The sequence below is a fragment of the Mercurialis annua genome, linkage group LG4, assembly GCF_937616625.2.
Source record: "Mercurialis annua linkage group LG4, ddMerAnnu1.2, whole genome shotgun sequence".
Classification (NCBI taxonomy): domain Eukaryota; kingdom Viridiplantae; phylum Streptophyta; class Magnoliopsida; order Malpighiales; family Euphorbiaceae; genus Mercurialis; species Mercurialis annua.
Genome location: NC_065573.1, coordinates 19,897,735 through 19,919,210, shown reverse-complemented (window position 1 = coordinate 19,919,210; position 21,476 = coordinate 19,897,735). Strand labels below are relative to the sequence as shown.

The window sequence follows — 21,476 nt, the reverse complement described above, 5'->3', positions numbered from 1 at the left end:
TTTTTTATTTAGAATTTATTTGAAAGTTTTTTAAGTTAAGGAACTTATTAGAACTTGTCCAAGTTAAAAAAGGTATAAAACGACCCTTAAATTTGATTGTTTTATAAAATTTAATCCTTATAATAATAAAATCATCTATTTTTTCTAAATTAGGGTGCTATTGAAACGTAAAAATACAAAATAGGGTGCAATTGAAGAAATTGTAAGGCCAGGTGTTATCGAAAAAAAATAAAACGTCGGTAGTTTTTGAGGTGATTAGCCAATAAAAATTACCCTACTATATATTACGGCTTTATCTCATTTTAAGTCAATTGATTTTCATAACCATCACATTTTTTCTATATCCTCGCACAAATTCTCTCTTTCTCTTTAATTTTCTCCCTTATTAAATTTCTCTTTCTTTTCACTTCTCTCCCTATCAAATTTTCTTCCTCTCTTCTTCTTTTTCGATTGCCACTTTCTTTCGTTTCTCCGTCGCACGTTTTTCGGTGGATTTTCCGTCGTATTTTTTTCACCGTCGCGATTTTTTGATAGATCTCTCATCGTCGCAATTCCTTCAATGATTTTCTCGTCACTGCGTTTTTTCTGATGAATTCCTCGACGTCGTTTTTAGATTTTTTTCATTTTTTTAATTTTTTGGGATGAATTAGATTTTTTGTAAAGAGATTGTTGTAGATCTATTATTTTTATATTTATTAAATTGTTCTATTACTCATATAATTATTTCGTCTTTTTTTGTTCATATATTTGTTCTTTTATTTTGATGCTATTGATTTTGTAAAAATAAATTGATTTATGGTGTATTTGTAGTGTTTTTATGGTGTATTTACGTTATAGTGTAATTCTTGTGTATTTATAGTGCTTTCTAGTGTATCTATGTTTTTCTGGTGTATTTACAGTGTTTTTGTGGTATACACTATAAAAACACTACAAAAACAACATAAATACACTATATATATATATATATATATATATATATATATATATATATATATACATACTATTGTTACACTATAAAAACAACATAGTTACACTAACAAAATACAATAGATACTCTATAATACATTATAGTTACACTAAAAAACACGATAAATAAATAAAATAAAACACCAAAAAAATCTATATAAAAAAAATAAATAATTAAAAAGTGAAAAAAGATATTTCTGAAATTAAAAAAAAAAGATATTCTTTGTAAAAAAAAATAGAAAAGTAAAAACAAAAAAGACAATGTAAAACTGTAAATAAAATGAAAAATAGTGTAGCGTAGAAAATTCCCTCTTTTTTATAACCAAACTAAACCAATTTATTAAAAACATTTAATATTTTAAACCAAACCTTACTAAACTAATAAGCTCAATAATTAAGATAATTTTTCACCAAATCAAAACTAGATTTTTTATCGTTTAAACCGAACTAAAATATTTTTCTTTTAAGAAATGAATATAATAAACATCATAAAAATATAATAATTTAATGGGTTAATGTTAAAAAAAATCACGAACTTTACACGTTTTCTCATTTTGATCACAAAGTTTAAATTTTCTCATTTTCATACACGAACTATCACTTTTTCCCAAATTCATACACGGTGCTGAGGTGGCACTCATTCATTGGTATAAAATAACCTCCACCTCAGCGAATTACACCACTGGAGCCGTGATATCTCAGCACGGTGCATGAATTTGAGAAAAAGTGGTAGTTCGTGCATGAAAATGAGAAAATTTAAAATGCATGATTAAAATGAGAAAACGTGTAAAGTTCGTGAATTTTTATGACATTACCCCTAATTTAATAATAAATTGGATCTTTCAAAATTTAATGTCTAGATCTGCCACTGCTTCAATTCATGATCGTTTCTCAAATTGATTCTTGTCATTCCTAAAAAGTTTAGGGCAAATGATCAAAAAAGATCAAACCTTTCATGAAAGTTTCACAAAAGTCCAAACCTTTCAATTTTATTCAATTTGTCATGGAACGCATGATTTCGTTTCTATTTTGTCCAATTGTATAATTTGCTCATGTGGCGCCTACGCGGCGCTGATGTGACATACCATACATCAGCGCCATATAAGAAAAATTGTGTAGTTGGACAAAATTGAAATGAAATCATAAGTTTCAGGACAAATTAGATAAAATTGAAAGATTTAGTAAAACTTTCATGAAAATTTTGACATTTTTTAATTATTTGGCCAAAAATTTATAAAGTATCATTTGCACTCTAACGTTGTAAATCGGTCATATCATACTTTTTTTTACTTGAACAAATTCAAACAGCCATTAATCTTTTAAAAAAATTCAAATAAATCCTAAATTAATATTTAATTAGATATATAATTAATTAATTTTTACAATAAATTTAAAATCGACATTTGTCAATCAGCGTCACTTGTCTTCCATTAAGGACGACTATTTCATCTTTCTCATGGAAGACGAGCTCGAGCTCGTCTTCTATTAGAAAAACGAGCATATTTGCTTGAAAGACGAGCGGTGACGGATCCAATAGTGAGGTAGCAGCAGGATTAAGGTAGGCGGCAACGGATTCGGGGAAATTTTATTTATTTAATTTACATAAAATAATTTACATAAAATAATTTACATTATTTTTTAATATTTTTTATTTTTTGGACAAGATGTTTTTTTTATAATTATAACATTATTAAATATTTAAAATATTTGATAAATATAAATAGTCTATTTTGAATGTTATTCAAATAAAAAGAGTTCAATTTGACGTTTCAGGATGGAATTTGAAAACAATTAAACAATATTGGAGTGCAATTAACTGACTAACGCCAAAGTGCAATTGGAGAAAAGAAGAAGTAAAGTTCGGTAGTTTTTAAGCCTATTAGAACATGCACAGTGGGATGCTCTTACTGGTTATTAACCGCTTATAACATTGAGTCTTTCCCATTGTGAAGCTAGGGGAAAGACTCAATGAGAATTGAGCGGTTGGTACCAGCCGCTCAATTCTGGGTCCCGCTATTTTTTTCTTTTTATTAGTTTAATAATATTTTACTTAATACAAATTATTCATTTAAGTTTTAGTGTTGCAATTATTTAATGTTACCAAGAAAAAAATATTATTATTTTTATATGTTTCTTTTTGAATTTAAAATTTTATTAATTAAATAAAGTTTAATACATTTAAAATTTTATTTTTAAATAATTGATATAGTTTAATATCTTTCTATTTAATATTACCATTTTGTATATAGTAAATTATTCTTGAATTTTATTTAATCAATTTTTATTTTATATAGAATATTTTTAAAAACAAATTTATATCTAACATATAAAATAATTTACAATTTATTTTTTATGTAATTTTAAGTCTATATAGTTTTTATTTTTTATAATTTTAATTTTATATACCTTTAATTTTTTTTTATACAGAATCGACTGAATGCTCACCTCTAGTAACCATTGTAAAATTTTAGCTGTTATAATATTTTTTTTTTAAATAATTTATAATTTATACATAACTTTGCAAAAATGACATACAAATATACGTTTTTTTTAAAAAAAAGTAGTATATAGTTAGGTTTGGATCCCTTATCAGTTTACTTTTTTTAAGTCTAAACATTATAAAAAAATTGGATAATAAATCTGAGTTTAATAGAAGTTGATGTGATATATTTATCAGATTAAAAACAGTCTAACGACTGTGAATGCTCTTAATCTATTAGCCAATTATTTACTCCATCTGTCCCACTCTAATTGACAAAATAACTAAATTACAATAACCAATACAAACTAATAAATGACATAAAGAGTTACTTGTAAACCCTTCTATTGATAATAGAGCCAATTAATGCTATTAGTATATTAGTTAAATTTTCATTAAATATTCATCATTTTTCCATAAAAGTCATGACTTTAAATGAGGGTAAAGATGGAAAATTAAAGGAAAAAATTATAGTTATGTTAGTTTTGTCAATTAGAATGGAACACCAAAAATTCCATATTTTGTCAATTAGAGTGGGACGGAGGGAGTATTATTTTTATTTTAATAAGAAATTTGGATCGCATCCATTTTCAACACCGCGTATGGTTGCATGGGGTGCTGACTGATAACTTGGCCATGTGGCCTTATGGCCTTATCTTGGAGCCGACATTGTCACATTGGCACATAGTCTTCATATACTACTTTTATTTTTACCAAATATTGTGTTATTTAACTCTTTCGAACATCAAAACTTGTGTTATTAACTAAAATTGAGGCTTAATAATTAATGTTGTTCAAATTTCTGATAAAAAAATCAAGGCTTTTTTTGTGAGAAAAAACGATTTTTTTATATTCATCAAAAGTTCCATCGATTAAGAAGAGACATGAAAAAAAAGCTCCAGAAATACAAGCTCTAACGTGAGAAAAATATATATTTCATAATTACAATTTCTTTGCTTAAAAATAATGGCAATTGACACAAATTAATAAATTAAAAGAAGCAATTAATTGAAAGATATCTCCCATAACAAGACTGTGTAGCTAAAAATCGGACATTCTTCGCTGAAGTTTGAAGCAGCGGTTCCTTACTATGCATAGCCCATAGTAAATAGCTAGAGCTTCACCTTGATCCACATTCATAACTAATGGGCTACGCTTCGCTGCAGAAACTATCTCCAGTCTCAATTCATTCAGCATAATAATCAATACCAAGTAGTCCATTTCCAACAAAAAAATCGAGTTTTATAGTTTTTTTTTGACAATCAAATAATCTTCGTTTAATATCAAGGTAAGAATTTAAAAAACGTATAACCTTTTTTTAATGATCTAACATGAAATAAGATATAAAATCTTAATTCGCAGACCGTCTTATAAAATAAAAATAAAAGTTATATAAGTGCTTTATCACAATAAAATCCAATACTTCTCTATTTAAGAGAAAACCTACCAATCCTTCATAAAAAAGACAAACAAACTTTTTATATACAATGAACAACAATTTTTATAAAAAAAAAAAATAATCGCTCTAATGAAGATATCATATATATATATATAAACGATTTCTTAGTCTTAAAAGGTCTTGATCTATTTCTGATTCTTAATTTGTATATATATTGAAATTGATGCGCCTCGTCGATAGATTTACCAACAAAAAAAAAGATGAAAAGGAGTCGACTATTTATTTTATTCTAAAATAATAAAAATATGGCTAACGCCAAGGGTAAAAATAAACCATTGACGGCATCCGAAGAGAAAAACTAAAAGAAAACTCTTGACGACTAGGCCTTTTTATTTGAGAGAGAAAAGAGAGACAAAAAATTTTTATCGCATTTTATTGTTAAATAATTGATAGTTCGCTATGTACATGTTTTCTTTTGTTTTTAAATAATTACTATTATTAAAAACAGAATAAGTTGCCGTCTTCTGGGAAGTTAAAGAACGCTTTTACAGCGGAGGTAGTCGATGATATTCTGCAAATTCCCATAAGTCGCCGTCTTCCGCCAGACAAGCTGTTTTGGCCGTTGAATAAGTCGGGGTTTTACACTGTGAAAGTCAGGTTACTATCGAGCGATTGCATTACTGCAGCGTCAGCAAGCTAGTCCCTCAAACTCCATTCCTGAAAATGGTTTATAGGCGGAATGTTTGGAGCTGTAACATGCGTCCAAAAGTGAAGCAATTCCTATGGAGGATTTGCCATAACGCTCTTCCCTGCAATCTGAATCTAGCTAGGAGGAAGTTGTCAATTGATGGTAGTTGTCCCAGATGTAAAAATCATGAGGAATCTGTGCTTCATTGTTTAAAAGAGTGCAAAAAAGTTCGAGGTTTGTGGCTTCTTTCCCCCTTAATCTGAGAGTAGACAGTTATGGCCATAGTTCTATAAGTTAATGGCTGAATGCCATGTTTGGTGCCCTTAAAGGTGAAGAGGCTCAAATTTTCATCTTATGTCTTTGGAACATTTGGAATGATCGTAACGATATTGTGTTTGAGAATCGTCGATGGCCACCTCCGCTTCTTTTTAATAGGGTCCAGTCCCTTATTACTCCGGCTGCTGCTAAGGAGAATCGTCCTCCTGCTGTTGGAGCTCAGGTCTGGAAGCCTCCCCACGCTGGTGTATTGAAGATTAACTCGGACGCGGCCATTTCTGTGGAAAAGAAAATTGCAGCAATCAGCATGGTGTGCAGAGATTCGTCGGGAGCAGTTTTGCACAGTGGCACTAAAATCTTGCATGGGATTATTAACGCAGAGGTAGCTGAAGCTGAAGCCATTTGTTTGGGGTTGCAGTTATCGGCTGATTTACCCTATGCCAAGATTGTTTGTGAATCAGATTGTTTAAGTGTCATTAATAGATTTCGGTTTCCTCACAATGCAATGGATCTTACTCAGCTTATTGTCGAAGACTGCATCTCTTTTTGTAATGGTAGAGAGGTAGCTTTTAATTTTCTGAAAAGGGATGGTAACCATGTAGCTCATGCTTTAGCTAAATGGGGCATTTTCATAGGTAAAGATTGTATCTTTGATGGGCGAGTTCCTACTCCAATCAATGATCTTGTAATTTTCTTTCATGATTAACAAAGTTGTAACTTTCCTCTAAAAAAACAAAACCAAAACACATTATTTTAATAAAATAATTCAGCATTTTATCTTAAAGAATAATGAAATAAACATACATTGATAAAAAAACTAAAATGAATGGGATTGCTTTAGGTGGCAAAAACACCAAAGATTTTTTTATAGAAGTCTTAAATAAAGGTAAATTAGGAGAAACATCTCTTCTCTTAAACTTGATGATGGGACGCTTATTACTGATCTTTCATTGATAAAAAAGAGGAAATCCTGAGACACAATAAAAATTTCACTAGCAAGGCTATTCCTAACAGAAGCTAATCTGATCCCTCTATATTCTCTATTGGGAATGTTCTTAGTGATGAAGACAGGACTTTATTAGACAGAGATATTACTAATAAAGAAATTAAAGCATCTCTATTTGACATAAATGTTGACAAAGCCCCTGTCCAGATGGGTACACTGGTGCTTTTTTTTAAGAGAAACTGAAGTATAATAGAAAAGGATGTTATTAATTAAAACCATTAAAGATTTTTTTAAATCTAGAAAAATGTTAAGGCAGGTAAACTCAACTGCTATATCATTAATTCCAAAAGTTCGATCCCCTACTTTTTTAAGTGATTACAGACCAATAACGTGTTGTAATGTCATTTATAAAACGATTTCTAAAGTGCTTGCTAAAAGGCTCAGTAGTTTACTTGCTAAAATTGTGAGTAAAGCCTGTTTGCTTTCATTCCTGGGAGAAGAATAACTGATGACATTTTACTAGCGCATGAGTTAGTGAGGAACTACCATAGAAAGAAGAGTAATTTAAGTGCTTTGAAAGTGGATCTGCAAAAAGCCTATGATACAGTGGCTTGGGACTTCATACAAGAGGTTTTTATTGGCTTAAGATTCCTCAAAAGATTTATTATACTGGTGATGAGTTGTATCATATCAGTAATGTTCTCTATTCAAATTAATGGAGAGCTAAATGGCTATGCTCGAGGTAAGGAGCTCAGATTGTTGAGTTATGGCTCATATTGTTCCTATTTGGATTAGGATATATTGTTCCTATTTAGATTAGGATACTTAATCCTTTGTTTAGCATTGTTTTCCTTTTAGGATTTATAGTCTAGTTCCTTATTGGATTAGGACTTAAATTGTGTCTTAAGGGTTCACTATAAATAGAGGTGATGACCCTATTGTAAACTCACAACAAACATATAGAATAAATTCTCTCTCTGCCGTGGAGTAGATCGCATTGATCGAACCACGTAAAAAATCTTGTGTGATTCTTTTCTCTTCTCTTATTTATTTTCTGCTGCGCTAACAAGTGGTATCGGAGCCTAGATTTCAAATCTGAGATTCTAGGTATTTTGTTGATTGAAGATGTCGCTTCATAAATTTGATATTGAGAAATTCAATGGTTCGAATGACTTTACTTTGTGGAAAGTCAAGATGAAGGCTGTTTTGGTTCAACAAGGATGCGTAGCGGCGTTAGGAGGAGAAAGCAATTTACCGGAAGGTTTGTCTGTGGGAGAGAAGGCAGATATTATGTCAAAGGCACATAGTACGATTCTATTGAGTCTTTCTGATGAGGTGTTGAGAGAGGTTATCGGTGAAGGAACTGCTGATGCTTTATGGGGAGCGTTGGAGAGCAAGTTTCAGAAGAAATCTCTTACAAACCGGTTGTATCAGAAACAACGTTTGTATACATTGAGGATGACGGAAAATACTCAGGTAAGAGATCATGTTAATAACTTCAATCGAATTGTTATAGATTTACAAGGTGTTGGTGTTTCGATTGAAGAAGAGGATCAAGCCCTCATTCTTTTATGTTCTTTGCCCAATTCATATGAAAACTTTGTTGATACAATGTTATATGGTAGAGATTCAATTTCTGTTAGTGATGTAAAGGATGCTTTGCAATCCAAAGAACTAAAGAAAAAGGTCTCTAACTCTAATGAGGAGGAATCGGTTTCTGGTCTTGTGGTGAGTCGGGGCAGGAGTCATGAGAGAGATGGTGGGAAAGGAAACAGGTCGCGTTCCAAATCGAAGTCTAATGGACGACGATGCTATCACTGCAAGGAGAAGGGGCACTTTAGAAGAGATTGTCCGAAGCTGAAAAAGGGTGGCGAAAACAAGGAATCAAGCGGTAATGCTAATGCAGCTGTGGTACAGGAGAGTTCTGATGAGGAAGAAAGCGGTGATGTTTTGACTGTGAGTACATCAAGTTCTGATAGTACCTGGGTCCTAGATACTGGTGCATCTTATCATATGTCTTCTAGAAAGGAATTGTTTAATTCTTTCAAGGAGTGGAATGGCACTGTAAAGGTGGCGAATGATAAAGAGCTTGCTGTCAAGGGTAGTGGTTCTGTTCAGATCAAGATGTATGATGGTATGGTTAGAACATTTGATGCTTGGTATATTCCTGAATTGCGGAAGAACTTGATTTCTGTGGGTACACTTGACAAGCAAGGGTACAACCACTCAGGTGGAGATGGACAGATCAGAATTTCTAAAGGTGCATTGACTGTGATGAAGGGTGTGCTACAACACGGCATTTATATTCTCACAGGAAGTGCAGTAGTGGGAACTGTGGCGGTTGCTCGGTCCTTGGAGGTACATGATGGTAAAACCGAGTTGTGGCATCAGAGGTTAGGTCATATGAGTGAGAGGGGGCTATCCATATTGAGTAAACAAGGGTTGTTAGAAGGAGCGGAAACGGGGAAGCTGAAGTTCTGTGAAACTTGTATTCTTGGCAAGCAACGCAGGGTGAAATTCACTTCTGGAAGGCACACCTCGAAAGGCATCCTGGATTATATTCACTCGGATTTATGGGGTCCTGCTCGGGTTGAATCCCACAGGGGACTCAAATATTTTGTGACCTTTATTGATGACTACTCGAGAAAGGTGTGGTTGTATTTTCTGAAATCGAAGGATGAAGTGTTTGGGCGGTTCAAGGAGTGGAAGACCATGGTTGAAAAACATACTGGAAAACAGGTCAAGACACTCAGGACGGACAACGGGTTAGAGTTTTGCAATGCACCATTCGATGACTTCTGTAGAAAGGAAGGTATAGTGAGGCATCACACTGTACGGTACACGCCACAGCAGAATGGGGTTGCAGAGCGGATGAACCAAACACTACTACAGCGTGCTCGGTGCATGCGGTTAAACGCGGGTCTTCCAAAGCGTTTCTGGGCTGAAGCAGTTAACACTGCTTGTTATCTGGTGAATAGATCGCCATCTACTGCAATTGATTTGAAGACACCTCAAGAGGTATGGTATGGTAAACCCTCTGATTATTCTGGCTTGCGTGTTTTCGGTTGTGTTGCCTATGCTCATGTTAATGATGGTAAACTTGAGGCGAGGGCAATGAAATGCATATTTCTAGGGTATGCGACTGGAGTTAAAGGGTACAGACTGTGGTGCACAGAGATGGATAGAACTCCAAAACTGATTATTAGTAGAGACGTATCCTTTGATGAATCTACTATGTTTGGCCAGAAAGAGGAACTTGGTGATCTTGCAGGAAAAACTGATCTGGGTGCTAGCCAGAAGGTGGAGTTTGTAGCTCCAAATAGGATTACTACTGATCCTATAAACGAGCCTAATGAAGAAGTGGTAGAAGATAGTATAGAAACAAGGAGAGGAAGAAGGCAAATCAGAACACCAATGAGATATGTGGATTGTGTTGATACGGTTGACACTAATCCTATGGCTTATGCTTTGGCAATAAGTGAGATCATTGATTCTGATGAGCCACAGTCGTATAAAGAGGCAGTGCAGAGTAGAGAAGCATCTGAATGGTTAATTGCCATGAATGAGGAGATGCAGTCTCTTGAGAAGAACAGTACATGGGAGTTGGTACCTCGACCAAAAGGAGTGAAACCGGTAGGATGCAAATGGGTCTTCAAGAAGAAAGAGGGTATTCCTGGAGTTGAATCAGCTAGATTCAAGGCGAGACTTGTAGCGAAGGGTTTTTCACAAAAGGAGGGAATTGACTACAATGAAGTATTCTCACCTGTTGTGAAGCACAAAACCATTCGGGTTCTTCTATCTATGGTGAGTGCGTTGGATCTTGAGTTAGAACAACTTGATGTGAAAACAGCATTCTTGCATGGGAGTTTAGAGGAGCAGATTTATATGTCACAGCCGGAGGGATTTCTTGATTCTGATCACAAGGACTATGTGTGTTTGCTGAAAAAGTCCTTGTATGGTTTAAAGCAGTCTCCTAGACAGTGGTACAAGAGGTTTGATGCTTTCATGCTTTCTCATAGGTATGTTCGAAATCAGTTTGACAACTGTGTTTACTCTAGGAAGCTGTCTGATGATTCCTTGATCTATTTGTTGCTATATGTGGATGATATGTTAATTGCAGCTAAGTCTAAAGCTGAAATTAACGACTTGAAAGCCTTGTTGAGTAGTGAGTTTGAGATGAAGGATTTGGGTGAAGCCAAGAAGATTTTGGGCATGGAGATTTGGAGAGATAGGAAAGAAGGCCTGTTGTATGTTTCTCAACAGAAATATATTGAGAAGGTGCTGCAATCTTTTCAAATGGAGAACTCTAAGCCAGTAAGCACTCCTTTGGCATCACATTTTAAATTTGATGCTAATGCACTACCTAGTACTGATGCTGAGAAGGAATACATGAGCGATGTCTGTATTCGAGTGCGGTCGGGAGCTTGATGTATGCAATGGTCTGTACAAGACCTGATTTAGCACATGCTGTTAGTGTGGTTAGCAGATTTATGAGTAATCCGGGAAAGACTCATTGGGAGGCGGTCAAGTGGATTATGCGGTACTTGAAGGGAACGAGTGGCATATGTCTGGTTTATGGTTCTAGTGGTGGTTCTGATGGAATTGTGGGTTACACAGATTCCGACTATGGAGGAGATCTTATTCGAAGGAGGTCCTTAACATGTTATATCTTCACCCTATATGGATGTGCTATTAGTTGGAAAGCAACTTTACAATCTACAGTTGCTTTGTCCACAACTGAAGCGGAATACATGTCTTTGACGGAAGGGGTCAAGGAAGGTATGTGGTTGCGAGGTCTAATTGATAGCTTGGGTTTAGAAGTTCAGAAGCCTGTGATTTATTGCGATAGTCAAAGTGCTTTGTGCTTGGCAAAGAATCCGGTGTATCATGAGAGATCAAAGCACATTGATGTGAGGATGAACTTCATTCGGGATGTCGTGGAAGACAAGAGATTTCTTATAGAGAAGATAGCCACTGCAGTTAATCCAGCGGATATGTTAACAAAGCCGTTGCCTACTGAAAAGTTCAAGCTCAGCTTGGACTTGGTCAATGTACGCAGTGCATGAGGCCCTTAAGGGGCATGGATGGCAGAGAGAGAGTTGGTCTTGGTTAACTTTGACTTTGGAGTAATTTTAAGTCAAGGTGGAGAGTTTATTATGTGATGCAATTTGGTGTCCTTGTGATTTGCTGAAGAAGGTTTCAGGATTAATCTTGTTGGGTGTATTCGCCAAGGTGGAGATTGTTGAGTTATGGCTCATATTGTTCCTATTTGGATTAGGATATATTGTTCCTATTTAGATTAGGATACTTAATCCTTTGTTTAGCATTGTTTTCCTTTTAGGATTTATAGTCTAGTTCCTTATTGGATTAGGACTTAAATTGTGTCTTAAGGGTTCACTATAAATAGAGGTGATGACCCTATTGTAAACTCACAACAAACATATAGAATAAATTCTCTCTCTGCCGTGGAGTAGATCGCATTGATCGAACCACGTAAAAAATCTTGTGTGATTCTTTTCTCTTCTCTTATTTATTTTCTGCTGCGCTAACAGATAGGGTGGCCAATTTCTCCCCTGATCTTTGTCTTATGCATGGACTACCTTTCAGAACTATTAAGTGAAAGAACTAAAGAGGACCCTGATTTCAGTTTTCATAAAGGTTGTAGAAAAATCAATCTTTGCATTTTAGCATTTGCTGATAACTTATTTCTTTTCAACAATGGTGATCTGAAGTTACTTATGATTCTCAAGGAAGCTATGACAGCTTTCTCTAATGTGTCTGGTTTGAAGCCCAATTTGTAGAAAAATTGTATGTACTATGATGGTCCTGATGGCTGCAGAAAAGATGAGATAATTGATTGTCTGTGTTTTGTGGAAGGATCTCTCCCTGTAAAGTACCTTGGGTTGCCTCTAATCTCTTCTAAGCTCTCAAAAGACCATTGTTCCTCTTTGATTAGCAGAATTATTGCTAAAATTTCTTCCTGGTCTTTAAAGAGCTTATCTTATGTTGGCAGGTTGCAGCTTGTGAACTCAGTGCTGTAAAGCATGCATGTGTATTGGTGTTCTACTTTTTTGCTGCCTAATTCAGTAATTAATGGAGTTGAGAGTATTTGCAGGAAGTTTTTGTGACATGGCAGTTATTCTGAGAAAAAGGGTAGCAGAGTTAGCTGGAAGGATGTTTGCTCTAAGAAAGGTGTTGGAGGGTTAGGGATCAAATCTATATACTTACAAAATGTTACAGTTGTGAAAAAAAAATGTTTGCAATCTGGTGTCCTTCAAACCTTCTATGTTGATTAATTGGGTGATTGGCAACAAACTCAGGCTTGCTAGCTACTGGGAGATTGCTAAGTCTTTGGATATCTCTTGGAGCTAGAGAGGTCTACTCAAAATTAGATCTCAGATAGGCTTTTATTTTGATTATAAGTTAGGGAATGAAGAAAAGTTATTTTCTAGCATATGATCCATTGCCAAATGGGAAGTCCTTTGCTGATAGATTTTCAGAAGTTGTGATAAAAGACTCAGAAGTTCCTAAGTCTTATAAAGTGTGCAGACTTTGGAAAAATAGTAACTGGTGTTTACCAGACCTATAGATGAATATATTTTTACTGTCTGAAATTTTGTTAAAGAAAACTTTAAAGTTGATTAAATGATTGAAGATAAGTCAAGTGGAAAGCTAGAAGTGATGGCATCTTCTCAATCAACAGTCTTTGGAAGATGTTAAATCTTGAGTAAAAAAAACTGGTTTGGGCTCCTTTCATTTGGTATCCATGTCACATTCCAAGATTTTCTTTCATAACTTGGCTAGCTCTGAAGAACAGGTTGATGACAAAAGATAAGTTGAAGGCTTGGAATGTGGTTAATATTAACATTTGCAGTTTTTGCAGTGTTCATGTGGAAAACATTAGACACTTGTTTTTTTAATTGTCTTTTCTCTAAAGAGGTGCAGAGAAGGACTCTGGATATTTGAATATCAATAGACAGTCTTATTCTTGGAGCAAAGAAGTGAATTTTTTTTTCTGAGAAGGGATAATGGTAGATCTGATAAAGCAAAGTGCAAAAGAATGATGGATAGCTGCTATTTTATCACATTTGGAGAGCTAAAATTTGTCTGATTTTCAAATAAGAGTTGATGCAGATTGATTATTTAGTCATATGTATTAATTTTTGATGTGCAAGCCAGATGTTTTGAAAATTAATTGTTGATCCTTTTTATTGTGCTAGCTGATTTGCTATTTTGTGGTTTGCTGCTTTAGAGCTGGCTCTGCTAAGTTGTATCAGCTAAGCTGGGCATGTTTTATAGATTAATACCAAAAAACAAACATACATAAACTAATTAAAAGAAAATGATTTCAAATTAAAAAATTACTTTAAAAATAGCGGTATAATTTTCTATTATAATATAAATAGAGTTTAATTTAAATAATATTTTGTGTGTTCCAAAAATAGAGAATTTTTTGATGTTTTTTAATTTTTACGAATTAAAAAATATTATTAATATATACTTTTTCTAATAATATTTTTAAAAATAACCATAAATTTCGTCCATCTCATAAATATATAATTATTTTGATACTTTTTGATTTGCAACTAGATTATAAAATATCATTTATTTTACATGTTTTTTTATAATATCTTTAATAAATTAGTTTTGGAGAATCTATGGCGTTTATGAAGAATTTATGGAGAAGTGTAGATGTTGTATAAACAAAGGGTCAATACGCCCCCTGAACTTGTGATACGGGGTCATCTAATTCAATTTATACTTTTTTGAGCAACTAACCTCAAAACTCTTTATTTTTGGGTCAAATAACCCAATAAATTATATTTTTATTTAAAAAAATGAATTTAGGATAATTATATCGCAATAATTAGGGAAGTATTTAATTACATTTTTGCATCTCTCACCTCCGATTTGTATTTTACGCATTTTAAAAATACAGTTATGGGGTTATTTGACCCAAAAATGAAGAGTTTTGGGGTTAGTTGCTCAAAAAAGTATAAATTGAGTTATATGACTCCGTATCACAAGTTCAGGGGGCGCGTTAACCCTTTGTTCGATGTTGTATTCACTTGTAAATTATTTGTTGCAGTGTAGGGGACGGTCTCTAAATAAATATAGGATATTAATTTTTATTGTGCCCTTGCTTGAGCTTAACGTACGACAAAGACCGACTATCCTTTTCCACACAATACTTTGAAAATGATAGCCCTCACCTAACCTAAAAATTACTTTAATACTTATATGTATCTTGTTGGTCCATATTTAGTATTTTCATTTCATTTTTCTATAATTATATTATATATTTTATTTATATTCCAAAAATAGAAAATTATTTGGTTATTTGGCGTAATGGGGTAAAAAAGTCAAACCTTTTTAATTTTTAAAAATATATCCAAATTTTTTAAAAATTATAAATCTATAAAAAAATTAACAAATTTGTTCCAAATCTATCTACTTATTCAAAATTGATTTAATTATGCCTACAACTATAATTGGATGTGTGAATTTTATAAAAAAATTAAAAAGAAAAAAATTGTTAGTTGAAAAGCCACATGATTCGGATAATTTAATCTTAAAAAACATCAAATCGATTTTGAAAAATTGGATAGGTTTCTAGCGAATTCGACAATTTGGAACAAATTTACAACTTTTTAAAGATTTGGATATATTTTTAAAAATTAAAAAAAATTGGCTTTCTAATACCATTAGAACTTATTTTTAAATATAAATCAACTTTTTTATCAAAATAAATATTAAATTTATATAGTAACAATTTTTATTTTATATGTGTTTAATAAATATAAATAATATTCTAATTAATTTTAATTTTCATCAATCAAGCTAGCGGAACAATTGTATACAATATTTTAGTTGTGTTCGGTACAACAATAAAAAGAATTTTCACTCGGTTGTTTTGAGTCATATGACAAATATTTTTAAAATTCTAATCTCTTAATAATGAAATTAAATTTTTCTTAATTTACATAACAAAGATGAACATAATTTTATAAAGGAAGATAAATGAATTCTCAATAACTAAAATAAAATAATTTATTATATATTAAAATAATTATAGAAGGAGTTAAAAAAATTCTATAATTAAAACAATTTAATTTTTATTGTTGAAATGATTAAATCGATTATTTACGGTTGAAATTCTTTATATTGTAATGAATATTCTATTGAAGGTAATTGTTTTTGCATTCAAATCATAAATACTAGGGAAAAAAAGCTAATTTAGAGTGAATTTTGGACATGGTCTATAAAGTGGGAATATGATGGCTTTATATTAGTTCATTTATTTATCTATCTAGCATTGTCACATGCAAATTAATAATGTAACCTTAATGTCCAAACATTATATTTTTAAGGTAAAACTTTTGAATTAGATATACATATTTGAAATTCTTCTTTCCTTCCTTTTTAGTCCTTTTTAATCTAGCCTATTTTCTTGGTAGTTTCTCAAATTTCTTTCAATTTGTGATTATCTCGCTAGCTACAATTTTCTAAGGATACATATATCAATTTATCTTGCTAGCTACAGTTTATCATAAAAAGAATTTATACAGAAATTGATTAATAAAAAAAATCTAAAATACAGAATTTTTTAGCAGTTAGATCATTCACTTATTTTTATTTGCTATTTGAATATAATCGACATAAAATAAAAAATTATTAAAGAAAACTGACAATTTTTTATATCCAAGATATATTGATCAATTTTATAATAAGTTTAAATTTATTAATATATTGTATCAAAAAATAATAATAATTCAGAATTATATATCTTTATACTCACAAAAGCATATTATAAGACGTAGCAAGTAATGAGCTGTGGGGTAAATTATGGAGGTGTCCAGTTCAGCCAAAGGTTAGACATTTTTTATGGAGAATTGCTCATAATTCTCTTCCCTGTAATGGGAACCTGGTGGTCCGTATGCCTGAGCTCTCTAAGCTCTGTCCGAGATGTGGGATTGAAGATGAAACCCAGCTCCATGCGTTGAAGGAGTGCGATGTTGTTAGGGGTTTATGGCTACTTTCTCCATTAAATTTGCGTGTTGATACTATCCCATGCAGCTCGGGGGTGGAATGGCTTAATAATATGTTCAGCTCACTAAAGGCCGATGAATTAATGATTTTTGTGACGAGCCTCTGGACAATCTGGAATGACCGGAATAATGTGGTTTTCGGTAATCACAGACCACCGGCTGAGCTTTTGTTCAAGCATGTCCTTTCCAATGCCTGTGATAAATCCTCTTCTGACCGAGTAAGTAAAGCCCTCAGACCTACAGAGATTGTCATATGGTCTCCTCCACCCGAGAATATGATCAAAGTTAACTGCGACGCGGCTGTCTCTGGCAGGAGTAATCTATCGGTGGTGAGCAGTGTTTGTCGTGATAGTTCTGGGCATGTTATTCGATGGGGAGTTGCTATTCTCAGGGGTATTATTGAGGTTGAGGCTGCTGAAGCAAAGGCAGTTATGTTTGGGATGCAGATGGCTTCTGATTTAGCGTGGACTGCGTTGATAATAGAGTCGGATTCTGCCAATGTTATCAGTAGACTGTCAAATCCTATGGCAGCTATTGACCCTATTCAAATTATAATTGACGACTGTGTGGCTGAAATGGACTCCCGTGACGTCCAGTTTCAACATATTCGAAGACATTGTAATCAAGTGGCTCATGCTTTAGCCAAATGGGGTGTATTTTTCGGTAAAGATTGTACTAGTGACGGTGAAGTTCCTTTTCCGGTCACTGAACTTGTTAATTCGTTTGCTTAATTAATAAAGTTCAATCTTTCTTCTCAAAAAAAAAAAAAGAATGAGGATAGCGGGGGAGTCCAATATTTTGCTTAGGAGGGGAGAAATTTTACCAGACAAAACAATCGTTCAGTTATTTTTTTTAAAAAAAAGTTCAAACAACATATTATTTGGGTATATTTTATAATTATCGCTATATTATAATTGATTCTTTTATTATAGAAAACGTATGATTAAAAAAATATTATTTTTTAAAATTGTGTTACCTATAAAACTAATAAAATTTATCCTATTCTCTTGAAAAAATATGTTCGAATACAATATGACCGTCTTTTCAACTAAAATAAGTTTTGGAATTGCCTTTTAATTAGAATAACTAAAGGGATGCAATGCACATTCAAAAAGGATAGGATGGCAATGGTGTGGGACAAAGGGGAAAATTAATTGAGTTGATGTATAAAATACATAAAGCCAGATGATATTTATAAAAATATAGGAAAACGTTAGGGATATTATTACAAAAATTCCTTTGGATACTAAAATAACTGATTTGAATATTTTAAAAAGATCGAGCCGATTTCAGTATTCATCAACATTATTAATAGATACTATAGTTAATTTTATGAACAAATTTAAGTATAAAAAAATAATTACTTCTCAAAATATGTAACTGATAATTCATGACCCATTGGTCCATTGGACATAGAATACATATTTTCTCTATTCTTAAATTTACGCACAATAGGAAGTCCTAGTATCCAAGTATAGAGTTATGGAATGATAAAAAAAAATGCAAATTTTCATGAAAATTTTATAAAATATCTAATTTTTTTTAATTTTATTTAATTTATTCTGAAACGCATGATTTCTTTTCAATTATATCCAACTATGCAATTTTACTTATGTGGCGCTAGTGTGTGGCATTGCCAAATCAGCACTACGTTGACGCCACATGAGCAAAATCACGTAATTGGACATTATTGAAATGAAATCATACATTTTAGGATAAATTGGATAAAATTGAAAGATTTAGACTTTTGTGAAAAAAAATTCAAAGATTTGGCGTTTTTTAGTCATTTGATCTAAAAAAACTAATAATATGACACAACAGATATTAAAAAAAAACATAATAGAATCAATATCCTATTTTGCCTAAAATGTCAAAAAAACAATGAAAATAAATACCGTCCAATTATTAAATCGCGTGTAATTTACGCTGCTGCCTACAGTTTTTCTCTTATTTTATTTTTGGTGGCCATCAACGGTTTATTTTTGTCGTTGACGATAACCATTTTTTGTTGATTTAATTTCATAAAATTTAATAAATAGCTCACTCTTTTTAACTTTTGTTTTTGAAGGATTAAAATTTATCAAAGAAGTGTATATCAAATTCAATTTTACACGGATCAAGAATCGAAGGTAGATTGAAAAACTTTCAACGATGAAATTATTTATGGGAAATCATAGTTCTTTTTTTGCATTTTATTGTTTGTTGTTTCTTTTTGTGAAACGTTTGTTGTCTTTTCTTTATGAAAGACCTATTTTTCATTTCTATGAAGGATTTGTCATGTGTTCGTTGAACCGGATGTGATGATTGGAGTTTTCTAATATTAGGAGTCAGTTTACGAGTGTTGAAGAAGTTTGATCGATGACTGCACTTCATTAGCGAAATAGTTGACAATTCATTTTGAGCACATTACTGTGAGACCCCCTACATATATGTCATAATTCACAATTTGATACCTCTTGTTTGATTATCAAATGATTTGGTACCTTACTTTTAATTATGCAAACAATTACAACCTTTTGTTAAATTGGGTATCAAATTGTTAAAAAAAAAGTGAGATATCAAATTGTATGGAAATGAGGTGCCAAATCGTTAACATAATTGAAAGTAAGGTATCAAATTGTTTAAATGTGAGTACCAAATTATTAATTGAACTAACAAAAGTCTTGTGAGCGGAGCGGGGTTCGGGGCCGCTCGTCCAGCCTTATGAGAGGACTCTTATTCTGGAAAGGGTTTGAGAAAATAAGGAGTCGCCATCTAACTTAGCTAGAAATGTCTTTTATACCGACAAAATAATCTCACTCGCTTATGGGTGAGATTATCGTGCGCCAGACCAAAAGATCGGGTTCGTGAATATTCTACTGAAACTCTAGTACTTGACTTATCAGTTACGTTTACTTTTACTGGTTGTATTCATTTTTATCTCATCTCAACATTCACGCAGTTCACAGTATAAATTGCGGGAATTTAAACACATATGAAAGCCGTAAAGGGACCCAATTTAGCACGCTCATATGACTTGATTATGGCAAGTAACAAATACTCCTATGCATTTATCTAACTTTAAAGGTTTTTAACAAATAACAAAGGACTGGTCGGCTTGGATTGATTACATGCACACAGCCTAAAATCGGGTTTCTAGATTTGATTGATTTTATTTAGTCATCTTGAATAACTCATACAACCTTTAACTACTTTTTCATGGGAGTCCTAAGATTTCTAGGTGATTTGTTGGTTTTGATTTGATTTATCTAATTAATGTGGTTAATCCTTTAACTTGATAATACTGGACTGGATCATGCTTTTGGAAAGCAATATAAACATACAAAAGGGCAGTTGGATATGCATATAAAGTTAGAAATACTTTTAAACCTTATAGGCTGGAGTGTTTGGAACTCAATGCGTTTTGCCGTCGATGTGGTCAGAACTGGTTTTCGGGCAGAACACGGGAGTTGTCCGTCTTGTTGATACGAGTCCGCTGGTTCAAACGGATCGATTCCGAGTTTGGATGGGCTCGAATCAGGTATGAAAGTTACTGGTCGCACCGGATCTGGGCTCCTGGGCCCGGTTGACTGGTCAGATTACAAATTGGCCTTCGAGGTCAGAAATACAGTAGGACATGTTTTATCCTACAACTAAAACAATATATCTAGATTCAAAATGAGCATAATTCCGAGTTCAAACGAGCCTGAAAACGCGAAACAAATATTGGATCGAGTCCGGAAGGATTTGGAAACAGTTCTGGAGGAGGGCAGAAGTAGAGGGACGGCGCCACCCACAGTGCTTGCGGTGGCACTTTGCACTGTCGGCGTCAGCATTGTACGCTGGCGGCACCGGCGGCCCGTTTTACGGCGGCGTCTGTCACGACCCAAAATATTGAGCCGCAACCGGCACTAGGGAACGGGAGTGGTAGCTCCGGAACCCGTAGCAAGCCTCAAACCACTATTAATTTTTCGTAAATAATAAACAAACAACAGTAAACAACGGAAGCCAATATACATATATAACATATAATCATACATTTACACTAACTGTTCCAAAACCTCGCGGGCTCTAGTTACCGTACCTTGTACGAACTGGCCTCGCAGTACTACATACATCAGTTAGTGTCTCAAGCTTATCACCGGCATCTGGTGCCGTGAACAAACATATAAAACACGTAGCCTACCAAAACATATAAACAGGACAGCAAGTAATATGTACAATCAAAATGTACTGTTGTCTAGGCTACGACTCTGTCACACGGGACCACTACTGCAGCATTCACAGAAGTCAAATACTAAACATACACAGCTGACTTCTGGACTTCAAAATCGGTCTCTAGCTAGGTCCATATACTAAGTACCTGAAAGACATCAAAGGTGAGGGGTCCGTATTTGGGAAAATATTGAGTGAGTTTGCATTTACAAACGGTATTAATATAAAAACATAGCATCGCATTTCGAGAAAACAATAATATAAAACATATAAACATGTATTTGATCCGTACGAAACTAATATCCTAGCATGCGACACATTTCTCGAATAATCATTATCATTCAACCCAATCGTAAATATCAATCGCGAGTCTAACTCGCTGGTGGCCCAGCCACTAGATACGGGGACTCCAGACTACACCGTAGCCGAGTACTCACTCGTATCAAAAACCCAATCGTAAATATCAATCGCGAGTCTAA

The 21,476-nt window shown here is 33.2% G+C and overlaps 1 protein-coding gene across 1 annotated transcript; it reads left to right on the top strand.

The window, feature by feature from the left end:
• Positions 1-5,149: 5,149 nt before the first annotated feature.
• On the top strand, positions 5,150-6,514 carry LOC126678412 (uncharacterized). The gene is made up of 4 exons (XM_050373311.1): positions 5,150-5,185; positions 5,353-5,501; positions 5,579-5,766; positions 5,862-6,514. Exons 1-4 carry the CDS (start codon positions 5,150-5,152, stop codon positions 6,512-6,514), a joined length of 1,026 nt encoding a protein of 341 aa, XP_050229268.1.
• The last annotated feature ends 14,962 nt before the right edge of the window (positions 6,515-21,476 follow it).

Excerpts from the sequence above, each read along its gene's own strand:
- LOC126678412 (XM_050373311.1), top strand. The coding sequence starts at position 5,150 with ATGGCTAACGCCAAGGGTAAAAATAAACCATTGACG. Across the intron at positions 5,186-5,352 it reads GTAAAAATAAACCATTGACG|AATAAGTTGCCGTCTTCTGG; the intron begins GCATCCGAAGAG and ends TATTAAAAACAG. Across the intron at positions 5,502-5,578 it reads TTTTACACTGTGAAAGTCAG|GCGGAATGTTTGGAGCTGTA; the intron begins GTTACTATCGAG and ends AATGGTTTATAG.